Source organism: Phocoena phocoena, chromosome 11 (assembly GCF_963924675.1).
Source record: "Phocoena phocoena chromosome 11, mPhoPho1.1, whole genome shotgun sequence".
Classification (NCBI taxonomy): Eukaryota; Metazoa; Chordata; class Mammalia; order Artiodactyla; family Phocoenidae; genus Phocoena; species Phocoena phocoena.
Genome location: NC_089229.1, coordinates 97,750,230 through 97,776,461, shown reverse-complemented (window position 1 = coordinate 97,776,461; position 26,232 = coordinate 97,750,230). Strand labels below are relative to the sequence as shown.

Sequence of the window (26,232 nt, the reverse complement as noted above, 5' to 3'; positions counted from 1 at the left end):
GAGGAGGAGGAAGTTTCTAAAAGGAAGGATGGAGAATAAAAAATAGCTGGAGAATGTAAACTTCAGAAAATGCTTCTAAAGCGGGGTGACATGGACATTAACTCAGAGCAGTGTCAGAAGAGGTGACTTGTCCCAGGTCCTACAGCCAGAAAGGTACAGAACTGGCAACAGAACTCAGGTATTCTGGACGTTTTTTGACACCGACTGTCTGCAACCACGGATAGAGCTGAGGTGGACAGCTGTGCTGCGGAGACAGGACAAGGAGCCAAGTCCTGGTAGCCTAATTAAGAGGATTTAGATTGGATACTGAAAAATATTTACAAGGTTATAAAGGGCTGAAATGACGCTTGATAAATCGTGGCTTATTTTTAGGGACCACTTGAAAGCAGGGGAGCCGCAAGGCACAGACGGGGGGATCCAAAGACAGCAGGCCGAATGGCGTCTGGTGGGGTCTCTCGGGCCGGCAGTAGTTCTCTTCTGCTAAAGCCATCAGGTTCTTGTTTCCTCGCTGAGATTGCTTCACCTTACCGTCCCATTGGATGCCAAGGAAACAAAATACCCGAAGCCATTTATTTGTTTTTTTTTTTTTTTTTTTTTTTTTTTATTTTATGTCCTTGCTCACATGGACAGGAAAATGCAAAATCCAGGGACTAGCACAAGATGACGTGTCTCAGATGTGAGTGGTATGAAGGTGACGCTGGGGCTCTGTGATGATACGGAGGCGGGGGCTGCGGAGGTGAGAAGGCAGGGAGGGGATGAGGGCCGGGCCCAGCGCGGGAAGAGGGGAGAGCAGCGGCCCCATCACAGGTTCACCATCAGCCAGTCCAGCAGCTGCAGCCGCGTGACGTTGCCCACCGCCTCCTGCAGCTGTCGTTCCTTCTCATAGCGCAGCACCGACTGCAGAACGTCACCTACACTGCGCCCTTTTTCCATGGCGGCTGCCGAGAGCTGAAGTAGCTGAGGGAGGGAAGGAAAGCAGTTGTGGGGGGCAGAGCATCCCACCGAAGGTGGTGAAGGGCTGCCAAGGCGAGGGCAAAAGAGCCCCTGCGGCGGGAGGGCCTCGAGGGAGACACTGAGGAGATGTCCATAACCGGGCCGCTCGCTGGCCTGTCTGACGGAAGAAAGGTGGTTACATCGCCCTTAATTTAAGTAACATCCCCCTGTCCGTGATATGGAAAATGTGATTTCCCACTAAGACTAAAAACTTCCTGCTTCCAGTGGGTGTTTGGTCAGTGGTGTTCTTGCCTTCTCAGGATTCTAAAGGTCTTAAGTTCACTGTGACATCGTAAAACGGGCTCCATCATTGTCCCAAGACTGACAAGGGCAGGAGAGAAAGAGACAAAGGACAAATGTGGGTGCTGCTTTCCCTGCCCCATAGACAGACAACACTGGGATGTTAGAGCAGGAAGGTGACTCAAAGATCCATTCAACCCCCACGCAAATGCTGCCCGGAGAGGTGAAGACTGTCAGTAATACAATGCTAGAGATTAGCGGAGGTAATACTCATACCCAGGTCTCTTCCCAAGCTTAAAATGAGAAACAATGAGCCAAAGCAAATATTCTAATGTGAGCACAGTCCATTGCTATTCCACCCGGAATCCTCACGGCAACAAACTAATCAAAGTTTATATTTCGTGCATTCTGCACCTGACTGTGTGAGAAAGTCAAAGGGCAAACGAACAGGCCAAATATCAGGAACTTTCTCAGGGGAAATTCCGTGCAGACCGAAGTATTGCGTTGGCCAAAAAGTTCGTTCGGGTTTTCCCATAACACCTTCGGCTACACCCAAATGAACTTTTTGGCCAACCCAATAATGAGGATACTCCTGAAACCAATGGAAAGACAAAGTCTCCGCAAAGAGGAGATATAAAGAAGACCCAAATGGAAATTTTGGAACTAAACAACAATACAAAATCCCAAATGAAAACTAAATGGATGGAGATGAGAGAGGAAACCCAGGAAACTTGAAGAAAGAGCAATAGAAACGCGTCGCACTGAACAGGGTAAGAGACTGATTCAACCTCTTTCAAAAAGACTGAGAAAATAAACAATTCCAAAAGGTTTTACATCTATGTCATTAGAATCCCAGAAGGAGAGGAGAAAAGGGGGAGTACAGAAAACATACTTGGTGAAAGCTTCCCCTATTTGCCAACAGACATAACTGACAAATTCAAGAAGCGTAGCGAAGCTGAAAGAACATGAACCCAAAGAAATTCACTTCAAGACCTGCTGTGATCAAATTGCTGAAAACTGAAGAAAAAGAAAAAAAAAAATCTAAAAGCGGTCAGAGAAAAATGGCACATTTTGTAAAAGGGAACAACAATTCGAACGACAGCTGACTTCTCGTCAGAAACCATAGAGGCCAGAGGAGGTGAAACAGCATTTGGTAAGCACTAAAAGAAAAGAACTATCAAACCAGAATTCTATGTCCAGCAAACATATACTTCAGGAACGAAGGTCCAATAAAGAAAAATTCGGATTAAATTAAGAGAATTCATTACCAGAAAATGCACTCTTGTCGTTCGGGCAAAAGGAAAATGGTATCAGAAGGAAACTAGGAACATGAGGAGTGAACAAAGAACAAAAGAGACAGTCAAAATCTCAGGATAAACGATAAACGATTCGCCTCCATTCTTTAAAATGTGCTTTACGGTTGAAAGCAAAAATAACGTTACCTAAGGATTTTTGCAACTAAATACGTAAAATAACTGAAACCTAAGGCAGAAGAGTGAAGGGACCTATATGGTAGGAAGGTTTCTACATTCCAATTTAAGTGGTAACTATTGACTCTAGTTAGACTCTGAAAAGTTAGGTATGTTATTGTCATCCCCAGAGAAACCACTAAAAGACCACACAAAGAGATGCAGGCAAAAACACGATAGATTAAAACGGACAGCTAAAAAATGTTTAAATAATCCAAAAGAAGGCAACAAGAGGAAAAACAGGAAAAGCAGAGAGAATAAACGTAACTAACATTAATAGGCCTAAATCCAAGCACATCAATAATTAGTTCAACTGTAAATGGTCTAAACACACCACCTGCTGTCAGAATAGATTAAAAAAACATGACCCTACTTACGTTGCCTATGGAAAATGGTAACGTGAACCGCCTTACGGTAAGTGTACTTTCTTAAGGAACTGTCAAACGCTTTTCCAAAGTGGCTGTACCATTTTGTGATATAGGTAAGTTAAAAGTAAAATTATGGAAAAAGACATACCATGAAAACACCAATCAAAAGAGAGCTTGAACCTCAACATTTGTGGTGATTCTGTTGGTATAAAGGGGGAAGAATTCAAAAGGGCCAGATGTCCGTTTGTCTTTTCGACAAAGGTGCCGAAGACAACGGCATACCCACACGCAGAAGTACGAATCTAGAATCTAGACACCTACCTCGTATTATACATGAAAATGAGCTCACAGTGGGTCACAGACCTAAGTATCAGAGCTGAAATTACTATTTAGAAGAAAAGAAACAAGAGAATCTTCATGACCCTGGTTATCAGGTCAGGGTTTCGCAATCTGGCTCTACTGACCTTATGACCAGGTAATTCTTTGCTGAGGGGCTGTTCTGTGCACTGTAGGATGTTTATAGCATCCCTGGCCTCTCCCCACTAGACTCCCCCTTCCCGGTTGTGACAAGAAAACACGTCTCCAGGCATTGCCAAATGTCCCTTGGGGGCAAAACTGCCTCCAGTTGAGAACCACTGAGTTAAGCAAAGATTTATCAGATATGACATCAAAAGCACAAGCAATGAAAGCAAACAGTGATAAATTAGATGTCATCATTAAGAACTTTTGCTTTTTGAAGCACTCCATTAAGTAAAAAGATACAGGCTGAGAGAAAATATTTGCAAATCATACATATCTGATAAAGGACTTGTATCCAGAATACATAATTCTTGTAACTTTATATTCTTGTAACCCAGTCAAAATATAGGCAGAAGATTTACACAGACAACTCACCAAAGAATATATATGAATGGCTAATGAACACATAAAAAAGATGTTCAACATCTTTAGTCATTTTAATGTATGTATGTCAAATTAAATCCACAGTCAGAAACCACTCTAACAGCTATAATTAAAAAAAAAAGAATAATGAGAAACTGAAATCAACAAAAATTGCTGGTAGGAACGTAAAATGGTACAGCCACTTCGGAAAACAGTTTGACAGCTTCTTGAGGAAGTACACTCCTTGTCACCCAAGAGAAATGGAGACGTTATGTCCACACAGAGATGTACATGTGAACGCGCACAGAAGCGTTATTCATAAGAGCCAACAACCCAAACGTCTGTTAACTGGTGAGTGGATAGAGAAAACATAAAATATTCAGCAATAAAAGAAACGAACTACTGACATATACTGCAGTATGGATACACCTCAAAAACGTTATGCTAGGTGTACAGAGGCAGGTGTAAAAGGCTGCACAGTTTATGACTCCATTATGTAAAATGTCGGAGAGGCAAATCTGTAATGCTAGAAAGCAGTTGATGGTTGCCTACGGCTGGGGGTGAAACTGAGAAATAGCGCCTAGAAAATTTCTGAGACAGAGAAATAAGGAGTCTCTAGTCCTTATCGGATATTAAAACATATTATAGAATTACAGTAATTAAATCAATATGCTATGAAAATAGTATTAAACTAGTAAGGATAGACAAATGGTTCAATGGAATAGAATAGAAGGCTTTGAAAAAAAAACAAAGATAGCTATCTGAGCTAGTGGGAAGCAGCTGCATCGCACGGGGAGATCAGTTTGGTGCTTTGTGACCACCTAGAGGGGTGGGATAGGGAGGGAGGGAGGGAGATGCAAGAGGGAAGAGATATGGGAACATATGTATATGTATAACTGACTCACTTTGTCATAAAGCAGAAACTAACACACCATTGAGCAATTATGCTCCAATAAAGATGTTAAAAAAAAAAAAGACAGCCATCTGGAAAAAAATAAGAGATTGCATCCCTACATCACACCTTATGTGAAAACAAATTCAACATGGATGAAAGTCTTAAACATTTTTTTTAAAAATCATAAAGGTAGTAGAAGAAAAACATGGGGAAGTCTTGTAGAGAATGTTTTCCAAAGTACGACACAAAATCTAGGAAAAATAAAAGATAAACTGTCATATTTGACTACATAAACATTTAAAAAATTCTGTATGGCAAAAACAACAAAAAACACCAATCAAAAGTCAAATGATAAAAATATCACATTTAATATCACAAAGGCTAATTTCCTTGTATATAAAAAAACTCTCAGAGATAAAGAAAAAAAGACCAACAACCCAACAGAAGAATGGGCAGAGGGCATGAACAAGTAATTCACCCATGAAAAAGGATTGAAAAATGGCTCTTAAACATATGAAATGGTATTCACCCTCGTTCCTAATAAGATATGTGAAAAGTAAGGCGACACTTGGCAAAGGTCAAAAGTCTGGAATGGACTGTTGGTTAAACTGTGGGAAGTAGACACTGTCATACTGTTGGTGCAAGCTCTATAAAAGGCATTGGGGAATACATATCCAATCTACAAGCACACGTTCAGATACATTTGAATCTGTGCATACAGCATTGCTTATAGCAGCAAAATACTGGTAACTGAAATGTCCATCCATAGAAGAGTGGTTACGTACAGCACCTGCATACAGTAAATATGCAGCCATTAGGAAAGAATGTGGCAACTCTATATGTTGCAGAAGAGAATATATACACATAGATAAAAGACTACCATTTGTGACTTAAAGAAAGATGAGTATGTATAAGTATTAACTTGTACATGCATAAGCATTTCTGGAAGGAGAAACAAGAAATTGATCAGAATGGTTTTCTCCAGGGAGGGCAATGGGAGGGGAGATAAAGATGAGAAAAAGCCCTTCATTTTAAGTGTACATCTTTTTTTGTGCCTTTGGATTTTGAACTATGCATACATTACTTATTCAAAAATGGATGCAAGTTTGTTTAAAGGAATTGGGCTCATGGGCATCCCAGTGTTACCAGGTTCAGTCACCTGCATCGGCATGAAAATATCTGCATATGTTAATTAAGTCTATTTCCAAAAACAAATTGCGACTCATTTTTAGGTAGTTTCTTTGATGTATACTTCATCCAGCTGTTCTTAAACATATACTGATGCTCAGGGCACATCCACTCAGTTGAAGTTTGGATGTGCTGCTGAAAAGAGATGACAGTCTTTACTTTGGGCAAAGATGTGCGTGTGTGTAGAACAAGGAGGCCTGCACGTCTACTGTCCTCCTTCTAGAGAATTCTATCATAGACATTCTAATTCAAAATAATCTAAAATCAGAATGTATTATGTATGTTACGTATGATGAGGATGACTTAAAAGATGGTGTCAGAACAAAGCCCGTTTCACACTGTACACATGAAAGCTAGGCTTTTTAGATTTTTCGCATCGGTCTAAAGCTTTTGTGAATATAGGCCCATCCGCTAATTACTACGTGCCAAAACACTTGTCTGTTGTACAGACTGGAAAAACTGCAAAGAGACAGAACTCGCCAAGGACTCTTAGGGATAAACCTAAGATTGGATCTCCACGTTCTGTCCTTTAGCCCAAGTGGAACATATGCACACAAATCACCTGGGGATTTTGCTAAAGCGAAGATTCTGATTCAGTAGGTCAGGAGTGGAGCCTGAGATTCTGCACTTGTACTGAGCTCCCAGGCGATGCCAATGCTGTCGGTCCACAGACCACACGAGTAGCAAGTCTACAGATGACACAGTTTCTCGTTTAAGCTGAGAGTGGCCTATTCGGTATGCTACACAGTTCTGTGTCTTCCCGGTCATCAGATAAACCAAGTAACCCAGTTACAAGGGTTACTCATACCACATATTAAACAGAGAAAGCCTCTTCCTCCACGTCCTCTGGTTTCTAAGAAGATGAATGCTTTTTATAAATAATCCCAGCCTCTTGTGCCACCTCCTACTACTTAAAATGCCATTTTTCTACTTTTCTCAATTGAGGGAAAATAATAAAAAATCCTGTGTGTGTGTGTGTGTGTGCGCGCGCGCGTGCTGTGGAGATGGCCTCTCTTAATTCTTCCACACTAGCATGAAACAGCAACTACATAAACAAAAGCTTTCTGGACCCCAAATTTCCCTTCAGTGAGCAGCTCCAAGGCCTAACCTGGGAGAAGAAAGGAGTTAGAAGGCACACCTACCTTTACCAGTAAGAACAGTAATAAGCTGATTTTCCATCTGCCTTATTCTTTGGTCTTACTTCTCAACTGATTCAGAACTCAGGGTGAGGGGAAGAGGGATGTTATTTATTGAATCCCTTCAAATCCCCAACACTTCCTAGACCACCAGCTAAGAGAGGAATGACAGGTTTAAAAGGCCATCAGTCCACTCTTCACCCCCCGCCTCGCCAGCCCGGCAGCACATCCCCAGGATGTGATGCTTCCCAGCAGCTCCTTCTCATTCTTTGGGCAAAGCTGTCATGCAGAATTCAGCCTGAGCCCAGACCTTAATCTGATTCTTTCACCAAGTCTCTTGGAGGTTCCTTATTTGTGCACTTCCATCGATATACGCAGGAAAAAAGAGAGGAAAAAAAAAAAAAGATTTCTCTCTTTTTTACCCTCTGATACGCCTCCCAGTGGGCAAAATTGAATTTTAATTTACCCGTTATCTCTACCACGAGGCACGAGCTTCAAATTTTCACTGTCCCCATTCTACCCTTCTCGTGGCTCTCTTTCCATTCAGAAAGAAAAAAAGAACTTAACACCCCGATTAACCCCTAATACATCTTCCCAAATTCCCGATTCTACCTCCTTACCTTCTCCTGGATTCCTTCATCGTAACCAGCAAAGTACAACACGGGGACATTGAGCTCAGAGGCGGCCACCCACTGAAGAACGGCTTGGAGCTGCTTGTTCTGAACCGTATCGGTTAGGTTGTGGCTGCTGACGATCACTTTGGGCGCTGCATACCCTTCGGGGAGCGGTGCTGATATACCTCTCAGTTCGTTATAGATTGCTTCATAAGCATTCTTCAGAAGGATCTCTGCCGCCCCTGTGCCCTTGGTGGGCAAACACTCATGTAAACTATCTGGGGAGGCTGAAGTCGGACAGTTGGTATCCCCAGACTTATCATCTTCTAGTTCTGCCAATGGAGAGTCACAGGACTTGGCAATAATGAGACACAGCTTCATCACTGAGTCCATCAGATGTTCTACCATTTGCCTGTTCATGTGGTCATCCAGCTGGTTAGCAACCTTCTTGGTCAGCCCAGCAAAAGTACCTCCAGCCTCATCACCTTCATTTAGTTTGATGGGAGAAGGACTTACAGGTCTTTCACACTGGGGACTGTCTTCTTCCTTAGTTGGCTTGGGTTCAGAGCTACGGTCGCTCTTGAAAATGGTCTCACCGAGTAAGTTCCGGATGAAGTTGAAGAAAACGCTCATCAGATCCTTCTTTTCTGCTTCTTCTTGGTCAACCCCCATATGAGGAGACCTAAGGCCAGACTCATCAGAAACTGCAGGGGACTTGCTGTTGGCCTGCAAGTTGGTGCCTCCAGCAGCTTTAAGGAGACTCTGCGCATCCATGCTTCCCCCCTGGGCCAGGTGGTACTGAATCAGAAGTAAGGCAGATACGATCAGGTCCCTGGCCCAGGAGTCAGAGTCATACCTAAAATTCTCCAGTTTCTCTGGGTGATGCATAGAGGGACTAAGCTTGCAAGGATCGGAAGGAACTCCCGAGGGAGAGTCTGGTGCAGGTTTATACTGTTTGTTGGAAGCTACAAACGGTGCACACTGGAAACCTGGAGATTTTCCTTCTTTCTGCTGGTTTTTATGCCACAGGGACAGTCCCTCTTGGATGATGTGCTCACCCAGAGTTTCAGCACAAGTCTTCTCCTTCTCGGCTTTGGGTGCAGGAGAGCATATTTTTTCCCTCAGTTTACCTTCAGATTTCATGGCTGCAAAGCTGACGTTTCGGTTTTTAGGGTCACTCGTTCCTTTCGCGGACATGAGGGAATAACTCTCAGACTTGTCCTTGGTTTCCCTGACAGTCTCAGGAGGTTTCTTGGCAAATATCACTGAGTAGAGTTTACCCAGCATGGCATCCATGATATCTGTGGCCTTCTGGCTTCCATGAGAGAAGATACTTCTTTTCACGGCCGAGACAAAGTCCGTGTCAGTCATGAGGGCCCCTGTGACGTCGTGGAGGTTCTTCATGAAGGAGTCAATGAGATCTGAGACCACTTCTTCTGCGTGCTTGATCAGGACCTTCTTTAGCAGGATGGTGGCAATGGTCGTGTCCTTCACTTGGATCCTCAGTGTCTTCATGATGGAGACCATCATATCAGACACCACACTGTTAGCATAACTGATGATCCCTTGACTGACAGAAGCTGTGAAGTCATTGGGCTTTTCCTGCTCTCTGAACATCTCTCCCTCTGCGGGTAAGGACCTTCCGTCCTCTGTGGCATCACTTGCGTTACAAGATTCAAACACTTCCTTATAGAAGAAAGACTTCTTAGAAGAAGGCTTGTCGTCTGGACTCCTGCTTTCCTTGGTGCTGTCCTTGATCTTCAAAGCACTTTTGTATTTTAAATTCAGGGGACTCTGTAATGTTCCTGAGGCTCTGTCATAGGAGCCAGGAGCCTTATCCGAGGTGGAGTTTCTGGAACAGGCAGAGACAGTCTCGTTCACCAGCTCTGATGCCACCTTGCTCAGGCTTTTTTTGGGTGCGGGCTTATCCCCCACGTACACTGACTGATGGACGCATTTGCTCTCAGAGCCGTCAATCCTCTCGTTGATCTCCTTGCGGGCCATGGCTATGACGAGATTTGTGAGGCGATTGGCGTAGAAGGAAACTTCGTCTACTGAGCTCCTGTTACCAGCGTGGGCACTGGGGCCCTGACAAGGGTTCTCTCTGTGACTCATCTCAAAATGCAATCTCCCTGGACCACCCATGGCGGTGGTGTTATAATAGTCCACACAGAAACTTTTGCGTGGGTCTCCTGAGCTGACCATTTCCCCACTAAATGATGCTTCTCCAGGCTTGAATCTAACATCTTGGAACCCTGCTGTGCTTTTTTCCAGGTCTCTGCGGAGCCAGCTGAGCACCCTGATGGGATCATGTGAGGCTTCCTGAAAAACAGACAAGGATTCATCCAACTACAGCAAAGCAAAGATATGGGATATTCAGGACAACCTCAAAGAGCAGTTACAAAAATGGTCACCTCTCTCAAGTCTTAACTGCTCCATCAGCCCCATAGATGTAACTGACATTTATTGAGTGCTTACTATGTATCAGGCACTGCTGCAAGTAGTTTAGGCCTGTTATCTCATTTAATATTATTCTGGCAGTAAACTTAAATGCTACAGAAGAGGAAATTGAAGAACTGAGAGATTTAAGTCAGTTTCTTACCTGAGGTTATACAGCTATAATCATTGACGGAGGAGGAATTCCAACCCAGGCAGTGACTCCAGGGCCCATGCTCTTGGCCACTGCACTATACTGACTCCAAAAACAACTGTCCTTAAGATATGACTGTCAGGGCTCCCCCAGTGGCTCAGCGGTTAAGGATCCACCTGCCAAAGCAGGGGACATGCATTTGATCCCTGGTCCAGGAAGATCCCACATGCCGAGAAGCAACTAAGCCCGTGCGCCACAACTACTGAGCCTGTGCTCTCGAGCCCGTGAGCCACAACGACTGAGCCCGTGTGCCACAGCTACTGAGGCCCACGCACTTAGAGCCCATGCTCCGCAATAAGATAAGCCACTGCAGGCTTCCCTGGTGGTGCAGTGGTTAAGAATCCGCCTGCCAATGCAGGGGACATGGGTTCGAGCCCTGGTCTGGGAAGATCCCACATGCCATGGAGCAACTAAGCCCGTGTGCCACAGCTACTGAGCCTGAGCTCTAGAGCCGAAGAGCCACAACTACTGAGCCCGCATGCCACAACTACTGAAGCCCGTGCGCCTACAGCCCGTGCTCCGCAACAAGAGAAGCCACTGCAATGAGAAGCCCGGGCACCGCAATGAAAAGTGGCCCCACTTGCTGCAACTAGAGAAATCCCGCGCACAGCAATGAAGACACAACGCACCCAAAAATAAATAAATAAATAAATAAAATTTTAAAATACTTTAAAAAAAAAGAGAGCAGCCACCGCAATTAGAAGCCCGTGCACCGCAACCAAGAGTGGCCCCACTTGCTGCAACTAGAGAAAGCCCGTGTGCAGCAACGAAGACCCAATGCAGCCAAAAAAATAAATTAAATAGATAAATTTATTTTAAAAAATTAAAAAATAAATTTTTATTTAAAAATAAATTTAAAAATATAAATTATATATATAATTTAAAAAATAAATTTATAAACTAAATAAATACATTTATAAAAAAAAAGATCTGTCAGCAGCTACAGAGGTAGCATTTGAGCTGAATCAGAGATTTCATGTATTGCTACTAATTGTTATTTTTTTATGGTTGATCTGTTCTGTTTAGGTCTCTTTATTCCAGCATAGTTTTCAAAAAATTAGAAAATTCAAGGACAGTTGTGCCTAATTCATCGCTTTACTGGGCTACACAAGCACAATCTGATATGATCAATGGCTTCCAGCGGACTCTTTGACGTGACTTAAGTTAAAAATCTGATTTGTAATTGAGGACTTAGTATCTGTGGACAATTTATTAGTTTTGAGTGAATGCAGATTCTTTGGTGGACATTAGCTGTGATAAGCACATGGACATATTTATATGTTCACCTACTGTAATCCACAATCTTCACTTGAACATAGGCTAAAATAAGAATGTATGTAAAAGTATCCTACTTACCATCAAACGTAAGGGATCGTTGTAATAACGAGTTATATCTATCTGGGGATGACCACAGGTACTGCCCATCTTTAAAGCATAATTTGCTATTTTAACTACCAAGTATCATAGAATTGCTGGCTACTATTTGTTCAATACTTAGGTCTACTACCAGGCACTGTGCTTAGTGCTCTATGCATGTTATTTTATTTAATTCTCATACATACCCTGTAAGGTGGGTATCCCTCTTCCAGTTTCACAGGTGGAAAAGAGGCTTAGAGAAGTTAAATACTGACTAACATCTCACAGCTACTACACGATGGGGGCTAGGATTCAAATCTAGTTTGGACTCTAAAATTGGCACTCTCCACCCCTACAGTATTCTGTTATGTTTGGATGACTTGGGAAGAAGAGAAAAGCAGCTGGACCTCTACAGGCTGGTTTAAGTTGCTTGTGGGCTACCGAGCTTGGTTCAAAGTCCTCCTAAATGGTTCTGCTAATTTGAATAATAGCTACTATAAGGAAATTTGTGCTCTAGTAGAAAACTATGCATAATCTATAGCATACCTTTCCGCATTTTCTGATTCTGATTCTCTCAGAGCTATTTGATAACTCTGTAAACTGTAGATAACTGAGAGCAATGCAGTATAATTCTTGTCTACACACATGTTAACTCTGACCGGGGAAGAATTACTTACTGTCTCTCCCACTGTGGAAAAGGTCAGTTTTGCTTCCGTTTGCACATTCATTTCAATATTCCTGATCTATATATGTCTTTTTCCTTTGATTCTCCTTTGAACTGCACCAGCTCCTCATTAATGAGTTAAATAAAATCTTTCACGATTTATTTTTACATTCATAGGAGAGTCATTATTTCACCTTTCTCTGAAAATGATCTTTTAACAGTTTCGGGAGTCTCTGCCAAGATGTCCAGCAGATTTGCCTAACAGAGGTAAATGTCATCATGAGGATGGTGTACCAGGTGTGTCTCTTCTTAGGCCCCCAGAGGTGAATCCAAAGGGCAACAGAACTTTGCAGACGTTCTGTTTTTCTAGTTTTAATTTTCCTCTCTACGGATTTTGGGTTTGGTTTTCATTTTGTTTTTTCCATGGCCGATAATCACCCGTGGCAGCAATGCTTGAGGATGCGGTTTTATGTGTCACCATTTGGTGATTTCTTTAATGGATGAATGGTTTTTAGAGATCTATTCTCTGTTGGTGACCGACAACAGAAAATCTATTTTGCTTAAGTATTTTTTGCCTACCTTAAGCTCAAATCAGTTTGGAATTTTGTGCCTAGTTGGAAGGAGAAGGGTTCTTTAACCTCCGGACAGGTGAGTTTGGGGTTTCTATGTTTACCTTTGACACATGACTAAAAGTTTTTTCTCCATTGACATATAGTTGACATATAACATTACATTAGTTTCAGGTGTACAACACCTGTAATTATTCGATATCTGTATACGTATTGTGAGACGGTCATCTCACAACAAGTCAAACGTCCACCATCACCACACATAGTTCAAAAATTTTTTTCTTGTGCTGAGCTCTTTTAAGATCTACTCTTTTAGCAACTTTCAAATATACAAAATACATGCTACAGTATTATTAACTATAGTCACCATGCTGTACATTATATCCCCAGGATTTATTTATTTTATAACTGGAAATTTGTACCTTTTGACCTCCTTCACCCATTTTGCCCACCCACCTCTGGCAATCACCAATCTGTTCCCTGCACCTATGAGTTTATGTGTTCTTTTTTTTTTTAGAGCCCACATATAAGTGAGATCATATGGTATTTGTCTTTCTCTGACTTACTTATTTCACTTAGCAGCTATTGTCACAAATGGCAAGATTTCCTTCTTCTCATATTCCACTGTATATATGAACCACATTTTCTTTATTCATTGTCCATCAATGGACACTTGGGTTGTTTTCCATGTCTTGGCTGTTGTTAATAATGCTGCAATGAACACAGAGGTGCAGATATCTCTTCGAGATGGTGACTTTGTTTCCTTTAGATATATACCAGGAAGTGGAATTGCTGGATATGGTAGTTACTATTATTTTTAAATAATTTCCTCAACGATTGTGAGTAAGATTAAATGAGATAATATGCACAAAATAATCTGTACACTTGAAATGGAATGTATCAGACAGGTGGTACTCCTTAAACATGTCAAGTGAAGATTAGACTTCAGAAGAGGTAAGAGAAGAGGAGAAGTCAAGACGCTTGATCGTAGGGTAATGTGGTGAAACACGGTTAACCAACTGTGGAGTACTAAGGAATAAAACTTGACTTCCTACATGTACGGGAAGTAGTGCTCTGGGTGAAAACAGAAGTGCTGGAAGAGAGCATGGCTAGGGGTGTGTCCTGCAATTCATTCCCATCAGCCTGGGTGGGAGGTGTGAAGAGACTACTGAGTTTCCATATGAATCTTTTAAAAAATTATTTTTCTGAACCAAAGGTCAGTAACAAGGGTGAACTTCTAAAAGGACAAAATTTAGTTTTAAGAAGAAGCTGCAGGAAAGAGAGCTGCCTGTATGCATGTCTGAGAAAGGGACAGAGAAAAGGTGGTGGAGTCAGAGCAAAGACTTCCAAGAAATGGAAAATTCAGTGGGTTCCAGTGTACAGGCTATTCACCAGGGGGACCAACCTGATAGCCCACTTTGCGGAGGTGATTTAGGAGAGATGAATGATGTGTATCATAAACTATAATAAAACAATTCAATATGTATATAGTGTCTGTGTGTAACATTATTTAGAGAGGGCATTTGATGAGCAGGCTTCTTTGCAGTGACTCAGGGACTCAGGCTCTGCTTTTGCATGGTTTCACCCTCCCTTAGGGACTCAGAATCTTTCCTTCGAGCCAGTGTATGGGAAACACCAGAGACTGTGGAGGATTGAATGAGAAACTTTTGTTATCCAGGCCTGGAAGTGACAAACATCACTTCTACCCATATTCCATTTGTCTTTGCCTTTTTTTTTTTTTTTTTTTTTGTGGTACACGGGCCTCTCACTGTTGTGGCCTCTTCCATTGCGGAGCACAGGCTCCGGACGTGCAGGCTCAGCGGCCATGGCTCACGGGCCCAGCCGCTCTGTGGCATGTGGTATCTTCCCAGACCCAGGCACGAACCCGTGTCCCCTGCATCGGCAGGCAGACTCTCAACCACTGCGCCACCAGGGAAGCCCTGTCTTTGCCTTTTGAAATTGTGATTATGATGTACCCCAGTGTGGGTCTTTTGATTTCATCCTATTGGGAGGTCACTGAACTTCTGGATGTTTATATTCACATCTTTCATTAGATTTGGGAAGTTTCCAGCCATTATTTCTCCAAATATTCTCCCTGTCCCTTTTTCTGTCTTCTCCTACTGGGACTGCCATGCTGCATGTTTGTTCTCTTGATGGTGTCCCACAGAGCCCTTTGGCTCTGTTTCTTTTCTTCAATCCTTTTTTTCTTTCTGTTCCTTAGACTTGATCATTTCCATTGTCCTATCTTCAATTTTGCTAATTCTTTCTTCTGCCTGCTCAAATCTGCCTTTGAATCCCTCTAGTGATTTTTTCATTTCAGTTATTGTACTTTTCAGCTCCAGAATTTCTTTTAGTTTATCTGTAGGTTTTCTATCTCTTTATGGATATTTCCACTTTGTTCATACGTCATTTTCTTGATTTTCTCCACATCTTTCCCTTGGTTCTTTGAGCATCTTTAGGACAGTCGTTTTAAAGTCTTTGTCTAGTAGATCTGCCACTGGGTCTTTTTCAGAGACAGATTCTGTTGATTTATTTCTTTCCTTTGAATGGGCCATACTTTCCTGTTTCTCTGTATGACTTGTGAATTTTTTTTGGTTAAAAACTGGACATTTGGGCTTCCCTGGCGGCACAGTGGTTGAGCGTCCGCCTGCCGATGCAGGGGATGCGGGTTTGTGCCCCGGTCTGGGAGGATCCCACGTGCTGCGGAGTGGCTGGGCCTGTGAGCCATGGCCACTGAGCCTGCGTGTCCGGAGCCTGTGCTCCGCAACAGGAGGGGCCGTGACGGTGAGAGGCCTGCGTACTGCAAAAAAAAAAAAACTGGACATTTGAATTTACTGGATGAAAGTTTAGAATTGAGGCTCTAAGCTGTTTATCAGTGTTTGAATCATTATGTGTCTGCCATTCAGAAAAGCATTAAGTGTAAGTAATAATGTCTTCCTACCTCCACATGGTATTAACAAGTTAATATTATAACGTTTCTTGAGCAAAAGAATCTCTATTCTGACTGGAAAAAATATTCTTATAGAGCCTAACTCATAAATATTTTAGGAGTCTAAGTTCACATAGTTGGGTACATTTTTGGTAAATAAGATTAGTTTAATAACTTTGGTTTAATAAAAACAGCTACATCTTTTCTGATTTACCAGAGTTAGGTATAACATTAAGTGTGCGTTTTTATTTTATGTTGATGTGCTCTTCATAAACGTATACAGGTTATGCAGATCCAGTCAGCTAGTATTACTTGTACTTAATGTTTAAGATCATGAAAAATATAAATGTGTTTAATCAAATTGAATATTTATCCTGACCGACTTTGTTTCAACAGTTATTATGTTTTATAGTATGTCAGCTTGATGATAAAGTTCCAACATCTTTATGTAACTTAAAACACTGGACTGGTATTAAATTGAGCTAATTAGTGGATATTCACTGGATACTTAGATCATTTCTAAGTAAGATAGAATAGTGAAACACTAATAGCTAAGCATAATTTATATGCTTTTGCTTTCTATTTTTATTACTATAGAGAGGTTAAATCTTTGGGTCTGTTAATGAATGTGTTTGTTTTTGCCACTTAGATTGTATAAGGGATGTGTATGTCTGTAGAGAGTCGTCCTGTCTGGTCCATAAGCTCTGTTAGTCTGCACTTCAGCTGCTATGTGACAGTTCACCATTGTAAACCTCCTCTCTCCCGGGTTTCTTTGTGAAATAGATTGGAAAGTACTTAGGTTAAAAATTATGATTAATATGAGTGGCTGAGACTCTATTTAGGAACAATAGTTTCACAGGAATCCAACAGAATGCATGCCTATTTTTCTAGGGACTGCAGGTGAAACCTGGTGGAGAGAGTTTCTTAGTTTTGACTCCCTGCTCTCAGGACAGCAAACAATGGAGGCCTTTAAAAGCCAATTTGGAACTTCTCTGGTGGTCCAGTTGTTAGGAATCCGCCTTCCAATGCAGGGGACGTGGGTTGGATCCCTGGTTGGGGAACTAAGATTCCACATGCCACGGGGCAACTAAGTCCTCGCACCACAACTACTGAGCCCACCTGCCGTAAACTATAGAGCCCATGGCTCTGGAGCCGCATGCCGCAACTAGAGAGAAGCCTGTGCACCGCAGTGAAGATCCTGCGTGCTGCAACTAAGACCCGGCGCAGGCAAAACTAAAATAAAATGAAAGATCCTGTTAAAGGCCAATCTGTGACTCCTTATAAAAAGTTCCAGTAAAGCAAACTTAAGGCTTATCTGGTTGCTACAAGTATATAAATAATCAGACCAAATCTGATGAGACTAGCCTTGTTTTGTGATCAAAATTTATCTTATTTTGAGATTTTTTTCAATAAAAATGGAGGTAAGTGTAGGAAAAACATTTGTGCTTCAATAGAAAACTATGCACCATCTATAGTCCATAGCCTGTAGACTGAGCATTGCATATAGCCGTCCACATAACCTGCTTCTGGTTCTGTGTGAGTTGCTTTACAACTCTGTAAGCTGCAGACAATTGATAGCAACGCAAGATAATTCAACGTGTCTACAAACATGTAACTTCTGTCCAGTGGAGGTTTAGCTGTGGAAGAGGCCAGTTTTGCCTTGATTTGCACATTCATTTCAACATTCCTGATCTGTAAGTATACCTTTTAAAAAAATTCTCCTTTGCACTGGCTGTAATACGTCTCACCGATTTCCTCATTAATTAGTTGAAAAAATCTTTAACATGCATTCATTTTTGTATCTAATTAAGAGTCTCGATTTTGCCTTTTGAAAATTATTCCTTAATGTTACCTACTTTTACACACTATTTGCAAATAGGCATGTTTCCAAAATTAGGCTGTAACATGTACAGTCTTATTATAATGCAGATGTAGAATTTACTTTTTATCCTTTTCAATCCTTTTCACAGAACATTAAGGAAAAACAACCCTATAGCACAGCATCGAGCTTCGTGATGGAGTCTAAAGAGTTGTGTTAGCTTGGTGTGTTTTAGTCTTTCAGTTGTCTATTTATGTTTTTTAGACTAAAATGTGTGCACCCTATGTGCATTACTCCACTCAATCCAGAAGAATTTTGCAGAAGTAGCTGATGAAGTCAGAGTGGCTGGCGGAAAGACTAACCCTGTTTCTTTTTCTATTGATGGAGTTGACAATCAAACACCCATCTCCTCCAAACCTTTTGCCCTCTTGCATCCTTTAACTTTCTTATAGACTAGTATCTTGAACAGTTGGGGAAGGTGGATGCCCAATTATTTCTGAGTCTTTCTTAATTAAGAACAGGGAAAATTTTCATGGCCCTGAAGGAGAATATGAAAAGGGGTAAGGGGTTTAATTTTCTCTCCTCAGCCGTCTTCTGCTTCAGTAGCTTAGTGTTAAGTCAACACATACACCTCCCGTCCTATTCTTCACCTCTAACTCAATTAAACATACTTTATAAAATGTTCCCTATCTCCCACTTCTAAATGATCTGTTCTGTAAACACCCAGAGCAATTACTGTCCGGAAAATCCGTTTGGCAAATTACCATGAACTTCTTATCATTGGTGCCTACTAGTTGTTTAGAGCACATGCGTATTTTTTATTTTCCCGAATGAATGATACGGTCTACGAGGACAGAAACTTTTTCATTCTTTACTACATCCGCTAGAGTGCTTCTCACTTATTGAAAAATTGAGAAATTTTTGTTAATTTAATATTGAAACTCATTTTTTGTTGTTCTTCTAAAGAAAAGGGCAGAAGTAAATAAAAGATCTGGTGGAAGCAGTTTTGGTTAGTACTTATTCTACATTGATTGGATATCTAGTATCTGTATGTCCTAATGTCTTAATGTAGATTTGTTAATGTTTTCTTTCTTAGGCTATATGAGGCAGACCAAATAGACTGTGGACAAGCAGAATATGGATCATGTAACATTACATGCAAGTAGATGTTTGATAAATGTCAGTACTAAGGATGAGGATTACAATGGGGATTCCATTAGATAGTGAGATCCTTAAAGGGAGAGAATTCTCATTTATTTTTCTATCTCTGACCCTAAGATTCAGCACAGTGTCTGTGCCAGTTATTCATTGTTGTCTCTCAACTCCAAGTCCACCCTTTTTTGTCTTGCTTTGTGACTCTGGAACTGGACTCTTTAAACACTTCTCCTTTGGCAGCTGGCTTTGTTGACAGAGGGCACTGGAGGGGCACTACGTGGTCATCACAGGTGGGAGGCGTTTCCCTTCTGTCCCCCCTGTACCCTCTGGCAAGTGTCATCAGCACCACTGGGATGCAGGTGGCTGTCCTGTTGCAGCTCACTCTCTCCAGGGAGATCTGAAGCAGCCTTGGTTGAGGGCGAGGGAGCTTTCGTGAGCCTTAGTTTCTTCCTTGTTTACTCTTTCAGCCTAGGGGTAGTAGCTGCCTTCTGGAACTCTTTGAGTCTTCTTTCACAGCTTTTAGTAGTTAACTTAGTTAAATACTTTTCACTGAACAGGTTTTTAATATTCAGTTACTGGTGCGGTTTCCATCTTCTGACAGGACTCTGACTTACGGTGCCTGATACCAAGTTGAATGATGTAGGCAGAATGACAATATCACTTGTTCTAAAGGAGTTCATTTCCCCCCCAGTAACTTCATCTTCAAGAATAAGAGGCGGTGGTGGAGAGAATAAAGCTACTCTTAACGGCACATATTCCTAACTCAGTATTTATAAGGCGGCTGACACTTACCATTTTCCAGTCCTGGGGTTGGCCATCTCCGGGGGAATAGACATCAACTTTGCAAACTCCAGTTTGGCTTTGTAACCAGTCAACCCTATCCGACATCTGCAAGAAGAAAAAAAAAATGAGAATGGGTCATCAAAAGGGCTAGTTATACGGAAGGAGAAATAAGGTAAAAGGCTGAGATGTGGAAAACAGGTCTCCACAGAGACCTGTCCCAAGAGCTACTCCACACCCACTTAACTCTGGACCTCTTCATCCTCAGCTCCCAACTGCAGGAAGATTTCTTAAGCATATGTAGCTCTAGTGCAGAGGCCAGAGGCTGGTGTATTCTAGAGGTGCTTGATATAGATTTGCTCATGAATGAACCTAAGCAGACGTGTCCTGCTCTCTGTGTCCTGGCTTGACAGACCTTCCAGATCTTGGATTTTCAGTACAGGCTCAAAGCTCAATGTGATCAGAGTAGAATTACTTTACTTGTCCCTCTCTGTTCTTGCCTCCACCAACTTTTTACAGTAATGTAGGCTTCAGTGTAATTAATTCCTAGAGCACTAACTTACTTATATTAGCAGTAAGTCTAGTATCTCTTCCTTAAGATTACGGGCTTCCTTAATCCCTCTTCCAATTAGCCAGGGGTCCTGGAGGAATTCTCATTCTCCAAGGTTCCACCAAGTATCTGAATGCCAGGAGAAGGGAGACGTCATATGCACCATCCAAAGGGCCCTGGAGGCAGTGATGTCCTTTTGCTGATGTTGATTTTTTCATAAGCTTCCCAACTCTTTGCTCTGTTCCCTAACCTCTGTAATGGCACCACCATCTACCTGGTCTTCCAGAAAGCTGAAATTTATTTTACGTGTATTCTTCCCTCCCAAGCCTCCTCTAGCTACTATTTCTCTCTTCTCTCATTTGTAGTCATTTTTCTTGGAAGAATTGCTTATACTTGCTGCTCTCACTGCCTCATCTCACAAGTGAGCATCACGGTCCCTAATCCATTTACTCCTTGGCCTCTGGCCTTAGTCTCATCCACTTTCTGCGGCACCGCATCTTTGCTAGTTCTTGGAAACAGGACTAATTGTCATATTTGCCCACTGATCATCTACAAGTATGGGCAGCTTCTCTCTGCCCTCTTTTTCCATGACAGAATGCCATTACCAGGCTTCCACACTGAAGTTTCCCTTCTTGTGTTATAAATGTTGCTTAGATCTATACTTCTTAATAAGCAACGTGGGATAAGATGGCCAATTTTTCCTCCCCAATGCCCCACAAACATCTTTGTGAAACAGGCATATATATTTATATTTTAATTCCAACAAATATACTGGTTTTAAATTCTGTTATAATAAAGTCCAAAAGCTTATCCTAATTTTTTTAACAATGAAATTGTGTTATAAAAATAATTGCTTGAAATAAATGGAGCATTATTAGGGGTTGAATATCTGGTTAATTGGAAATATTTGCTTTAAAGGACTTTAGGTCGTGGTGGGGTATACATCTCCCCCACAAATAAAACCAACACAACTCAAACACAGATTACACATGATTTAAACTTAACTGTAAGTGGATTTATTATTTTTTTTTATACGTAACATTATGGGTAATTACTAAAAAGAAAATATAAGATCTTTCAAGAGCTACCTGTTCTTTGCTCCCAAAAGAATGCGTTCCTGTTTTCACACCCCACTAACTTAGATTACTGAGCTGGGGAAACAGCTTTCTTCTCTCTTCCTAACACTGTAATACAGTAGATTCCTTGAATAAGCAATGGATTTTCCACCCTGATTAGACCTTAGAATCGCCCTGTTTAAAAATACTGAAACTTGGGCTGCCCTGGTGGCGCAGTGGTTGAGAGTCCGCCTGCCAATGAAGGGGACGTGGGTTCGTGCCCCGGTCTGGGAGGATCCCGCATGTCGCGGAGCGGCTGGGCTTGTGAGCCGTGGCCGCTGAGCCTGCGCGTCCGGAGTCTGTGCTCCGCAACGGGAGAGGCCACAGTGGTGAGGGGCCCGTGTACCGCAAAAACACAAAACAAAAACAAAACAAAACAAAAATACTGAAACTTAGGATCAACTGTTTAAAAATACTGTATCTGAGAGACCAATCCCCATAGAATCTTATTTCAGTGGTTTTAGGCTGTGGAAATGTAGGTATTGAATTTCTTAAAAGCTCTCTGGGCGATTCTAATGTACATCTAGAATTGAGAACCCCTCGGCCCGGGCTTATATGGAGAGATCCTCTCCGCAATAGACTTGCAAGCTCCGGAAAGATAATTATTCTTTTCTTTAAAAATTTTCTCTGAGATTTCCTAACCTTCTTGGTACCTTATTTTAATTTTTTTTAAACCCTAACAAGGAAGCTTTTAGTGTCAATGAAGTTAAACCCTGTATTGTTTCTCAGCAGCTCACTATTTTGTGTATATATTTGAACCCTTGAACCATTACCATGCATAAGGAAGGGATGGCACTGTTCTTTGGCCAAAGAATCAGAAGACTTGGAAACAGGCTGTCCTGGACTGTTGACAGTACAGGTCTTTTAATCTCCAGTTTACATTTCATCTTAATGAGTTACTTCTAATAGAAAATGACAAAATCAATAGGATCTACTGACTTTAGATTATATAGTACAATTAAAAAGCAAGGATGAAAATGAAGTACAGAAAGGAAGGAAGTTGTGTGATCACTTACGCTTACTGAGGACAGGTTCTGAGCTATGAGGAAAGCTCTGGATTAATTTCTTGTTGTCTTCACTATTCCTAAGTTTATCCACCCCTCCTGCCATGAAATATAAGGAATCTGCAATGGAAAGACACAAATAAAAATGGCTGATTTTACATATGAACTTTATTGCCCTTATTACCAAATAATGATTTTGACCTATTATTTTTCACATGGGATACACAAGTAATGAGCACAAAATGATATTCACATTCAAATTCCAGGTCTCATTCTTGGTGCAGTCTGATGGTTCCTACGTGACAACAGAGGTTTCATCATCTGGCCAATAATTTCTGAAATGACTACTGTTATTCTCCACCTTCAAATCATTGGTAGACAGACTAATTTAACAACGAGGACGCTGAAAGTTTTTAGCCTAATCTCAAACCTGGCTTAAATAGGAAGTCAGAAGATAAGTAGCTAGAATGGAGAATAAGTGCCCTGAGTTCATGAATCTCAAAACACTTTTGGACTTCCCTGGCAGTTCAGTGGTTAAGACTCCGCGCTTCCAGCATTTCCACTGCAGGGGGCGCAGGTTAGAGCCCTGGTTGGGAAACTAAGGATCCTGCATGCTGCATGGCAGCGGCCAAAAAGATAAAACAAAAAATCAAAACACTTTGTAGGCACTCCTTTGAGGACTCGGGAGAAATATACATCTTCATGTTACAAAGGGAATTCATAATTAACTTCAAAACCAGCTTCCAGATCAACTGTTTTCCTTCTAATTGCCTGCTGAAAGAGTGAATATACGAATACAGCCTATTTCTAATTCTAGATGGCTCAATTTTTCTTTCTTAAGGTGGAGAATCTGAGAAAAAAAGAAATGACTTGCTCAAGTGTGCTAGGCTGGTTAAGACCTGCATGAAGCTTGACTCTTTTGGGGGATATGTTCACCCCAGGGACTTATCGAAGGTGTAAATATTTATCCAATGATTTACTAATAGACCTCCTATCCCAATAAAACAAATAAATCAATACGCCAAAAGCACTCTTGTACTTCTTTCACACCTGCTAGTTATATAGAGTCAGAAAACACTTCCACTTACATATGTCCTGAGGTTTTTATTCTATTTTCTATATCTTCTGTATGTTGGTCTGCATCCATGAAGTTTTAGACTTTAAATTCCCTAAATTGTCCTGGATAATAGTGTATATAAAGAGGTACTTAAATACCTTTGGATGATAGTGATATTCAGACTCCTAAATCTGTATACCTGTCTCATAACGAAATGGAAAAGAGAGGAGAGTCTAGAGATTAATGGAGCCAATGAGTGGATTCATCCATTTCTTAACCTCAAAGTTGGTGAATAATATCCTGGAGTTAGGGTGGAAAATAAAAGACGCAAAGGATGCTTTGTGTTATCTATTAAATTTGATGAGGAAAGAAGGCTAACTATATACAATGTGAAGATAAATGGACCTTAGGAACCATTTATTGTAACATATTCATTTTAAAGATTAGGAAATTGAGGCCCATAAAGGGAATATTAAAACCAATGGATAAGGCTTCCCTGGTGGCGCAGTGGTTAAGAATCCGCCTGCCAATGCAGGGTACACGGGTTCGATTCCTGATCTGGGAAGATCCCACATGCGGCGGAGCAACTAAGCCCGTGCGCCACAACTACTGAGCCTGTGCTCTAGAGCCCGCAAGCCGCAACTACTGAGCCCGCGTGCCACAACTACTGAAGAGCCTGTGCTCTGCAACAAGAGAAGCCACCCCAACGAGAAGCCCTGCACTGCAACAAAGAGTAGCCCCCGCTCGCTGCAACTAGAGAAAGCCCGTGCGCAGCAACGAGGACCCAACACAGCCAAAAATACATAAATAAATAAATTTTTTAAAAACCACAATGGATATATTCATTGAAATATTTACAGCTCTGCAGGTTAACATTCCGGAAGCTAAGAATTTTCTCTATGGCCAGTAGAGGGACCCTGTGGACAATGGACGGACTGACCTCAAATGTTCCTTAAAAATGTCAATGTGATTATTACCTCAGAGACAACTGAGGCGTGCAAATCATGAATCAGGAGTGCACAACAATACAGGGGCTTGGTTATGGTGCTGTATCCCAGACCACAGCTCCATCTCGAGACATGTTTCCTGTATTCATCAAAAGGATGAGCTCTTGTTTACTCAAGGTTCCTAAGGTCACAGAAAAACTCAAATTTACAGGCAGCATAAATGAAGCTTTTGCAGGGTTGATACATATCTGATCAAGTTTTGAAATTTATTCGACTAGTTTTTATTACTAGTTTAAAAAAGGAAGAATATATTCTATCACATCCATTCTCTTTTTCTCTCTCACTCCCTTTCTCTAAGTGCCTGGCGTATAGTAGAGACTCAGTAAATTTGGTTGTTGATGAAATCAGTTTCATGCGATTTTGTTTAAATAAGGATTAGAAAAGTGTGTATCTTTTTCTCAGTGGTACCACTCACAGTTCAGCTTTCCTGTGGATCTCCTATAGTTTCACTTTCCCTTAGTAATAACCTCTTCCTCCATTGCCCTGTTAGTACAGACATTTTCTCCACAGAGCTACATATATCCTGCCTTCCCCCAGTTCTCTGTTGTCTAGCCACCGAGTCAGAACTAACAGCGAGAGGATGGAAGTGGATGAGAATTGAGGCTCCGAGCTATACCGGTCTGACTTTGCTACTAGAGCACTGGGAACAACAACAAAAACAAAAACAACAACTCTTGGAACAGCCACACATGACTAGGAAAAGTCAGCACACAGTCAAGCTTCCAGCCACATCATGAAATTGGAAAGCAGACAGTAAGGCCCCCTCATGTACCCAAAAGTATGGCCAAGGAGATCTGATCAATCTGCAACAAAATTAAAACTTCAACAGCAAAGATGGTACGTTCATCTATCATGGTACTGAGGGAGAGGCTCCTTTATTTCCAGAAGATTCTGATGTGAAACTAAAATTGACCGGGCAAAGAGGGAGGCGAGGTTGAACATTAAAAGTTAGCCCAGCACTTGTCACTGAATTCTCCCTTTTAACCACAGAGGATCAGAAAATGGGCTGTTTTCTCGGTCCAGTGGGGTTTCCTACCTCTGTAGCGCTGGAATAGTGAACCACAGAAGACTCCAGAATATACTTTTAAAGTCAATGAAGATGCTGGGATGTTTGTGCTCAGCTCAAGATCTTGTTTCCTCCCCTCAGCCTTCCATGTACCTCCCCCTTGTTGGGACGGAGAGTGACGTCAGAATCACAACTGGTGATATCACTGTCTCCATGGCAACAGTGCTGAGGCTGCCAGAAACTGAGTGATCAAAGGCCAAGGGGAGGGGTGAAGATACATTCCAAGGCTCGGATGCTTAGTTTGGAAGGACTGGCCTTGCTTGCTCCAGATTAATTTTCTCATTTAAGTGTCTCATTTTGGTAGGGGATATGGGAGGGGGAAGTTATGCCAATGGATTCCATTTAAAAGAACAAAGTATTACACATGAAGAAATCCAGATGGGTGCAGAGAATAAGAAATTAAGGAATTGAGGGTCTACTAAACTTTTTTTTTTTTTTGCGGTACGCGGGCCTCTCACTGTTGTGGCCTCTCCCGCTGCGGAGCACAGGCTCCGGACGCACAGGCTCAGCGGCCATAGGCTCACGGGCCCAGCCGCTCCGCGGCATGTGGGATCCTCCCAGACCGGGGCGTGAACCCGCGTCCCCTGCATCGGCAGGCGGACTCCCAACCACTGCGCCACCAGGGAAGCCCACAGAAAGGTGGGGTTTTTTTTGTTTTGTTTTGTTTTTGCGGTACACGGGCCTCTCGCTGTTGTGGCCTCTCCCGTTGCGGAGCACAGGCTCCGG

The 26,232-nt window shown here is 41.9% G+C and overlaps 1 protein-coding gene across 2 annotated transcripts; it reads right to left on the bottom strand.

Annotated features, from left to right (window-relative positions):
• Positions 1 to 587: 587 nt before the first annotated feature.
• Positions 588 to 25,576, bottom strand: AKAP3 (A-kinase anchoring protein 3). Of its 2 annotated transcripts, XM_065887342.1 has the most exons (5): positions 25,477 to 25,576; positions 22,389 to 22,496; positions 19,720 to 19,815; positions 7,792 to 10,134; positions 588 to 957 (listed from the first exon to the last, which is right to left on the bottom strand). In XM_065887342.1, exons 3-5 carry the CDS (start codon positions 19,813 to 19,815, stop codon positions 802 to 804), a joined length of 2,595 nt encoding a protein of 864 aa, XP_065743414.1. In that variant the 5' UTR covers positions 22,389 to 22,496; positions 25,477 to 25,576; the 3' UTR covers positions 588 to 801. The 2 variants fall into 2 exon arrangements, with proteins under 2 accessions (XP_065743414.1, XP_065743415.1); XM_065887343.1 differs by lacking the exons at positions 22,389 to 22,496; positions 25,477 to 25,576 and having other exon boundaries at positions 802 to 957; positions 7,792 to 10,107.
• Between the last annotated feature and the right edge of the window lie 656 nt (positions 25,577 to 26,232).

Excerpts from the sequence above, each read along its gene's own strand:
- AKAP3 (XM_065887342.1), bottom strand. The coding sequence starts at position 19,815 with ATGTCGGATAGGGTTGACTGGTTACAAAGCCAAACTGGAGTTTGCAAA. Across the intron at positions 10,135-19,719 it reads AACCCCAGGACTGGAAAATG|TTGGATGAATCCTTGTCTGT; the intron begins GTAAGTGTCAGC and ends GCTTTGCTGTAG. Across the intron at positions 958-7,791 it reads ATGAAGGAATCCAGGAGAAG|CTACTTCAGCTCTCGGCAGC; the intron begins GTAAGGAGGTAG and ends TCCCTCCCTCAG.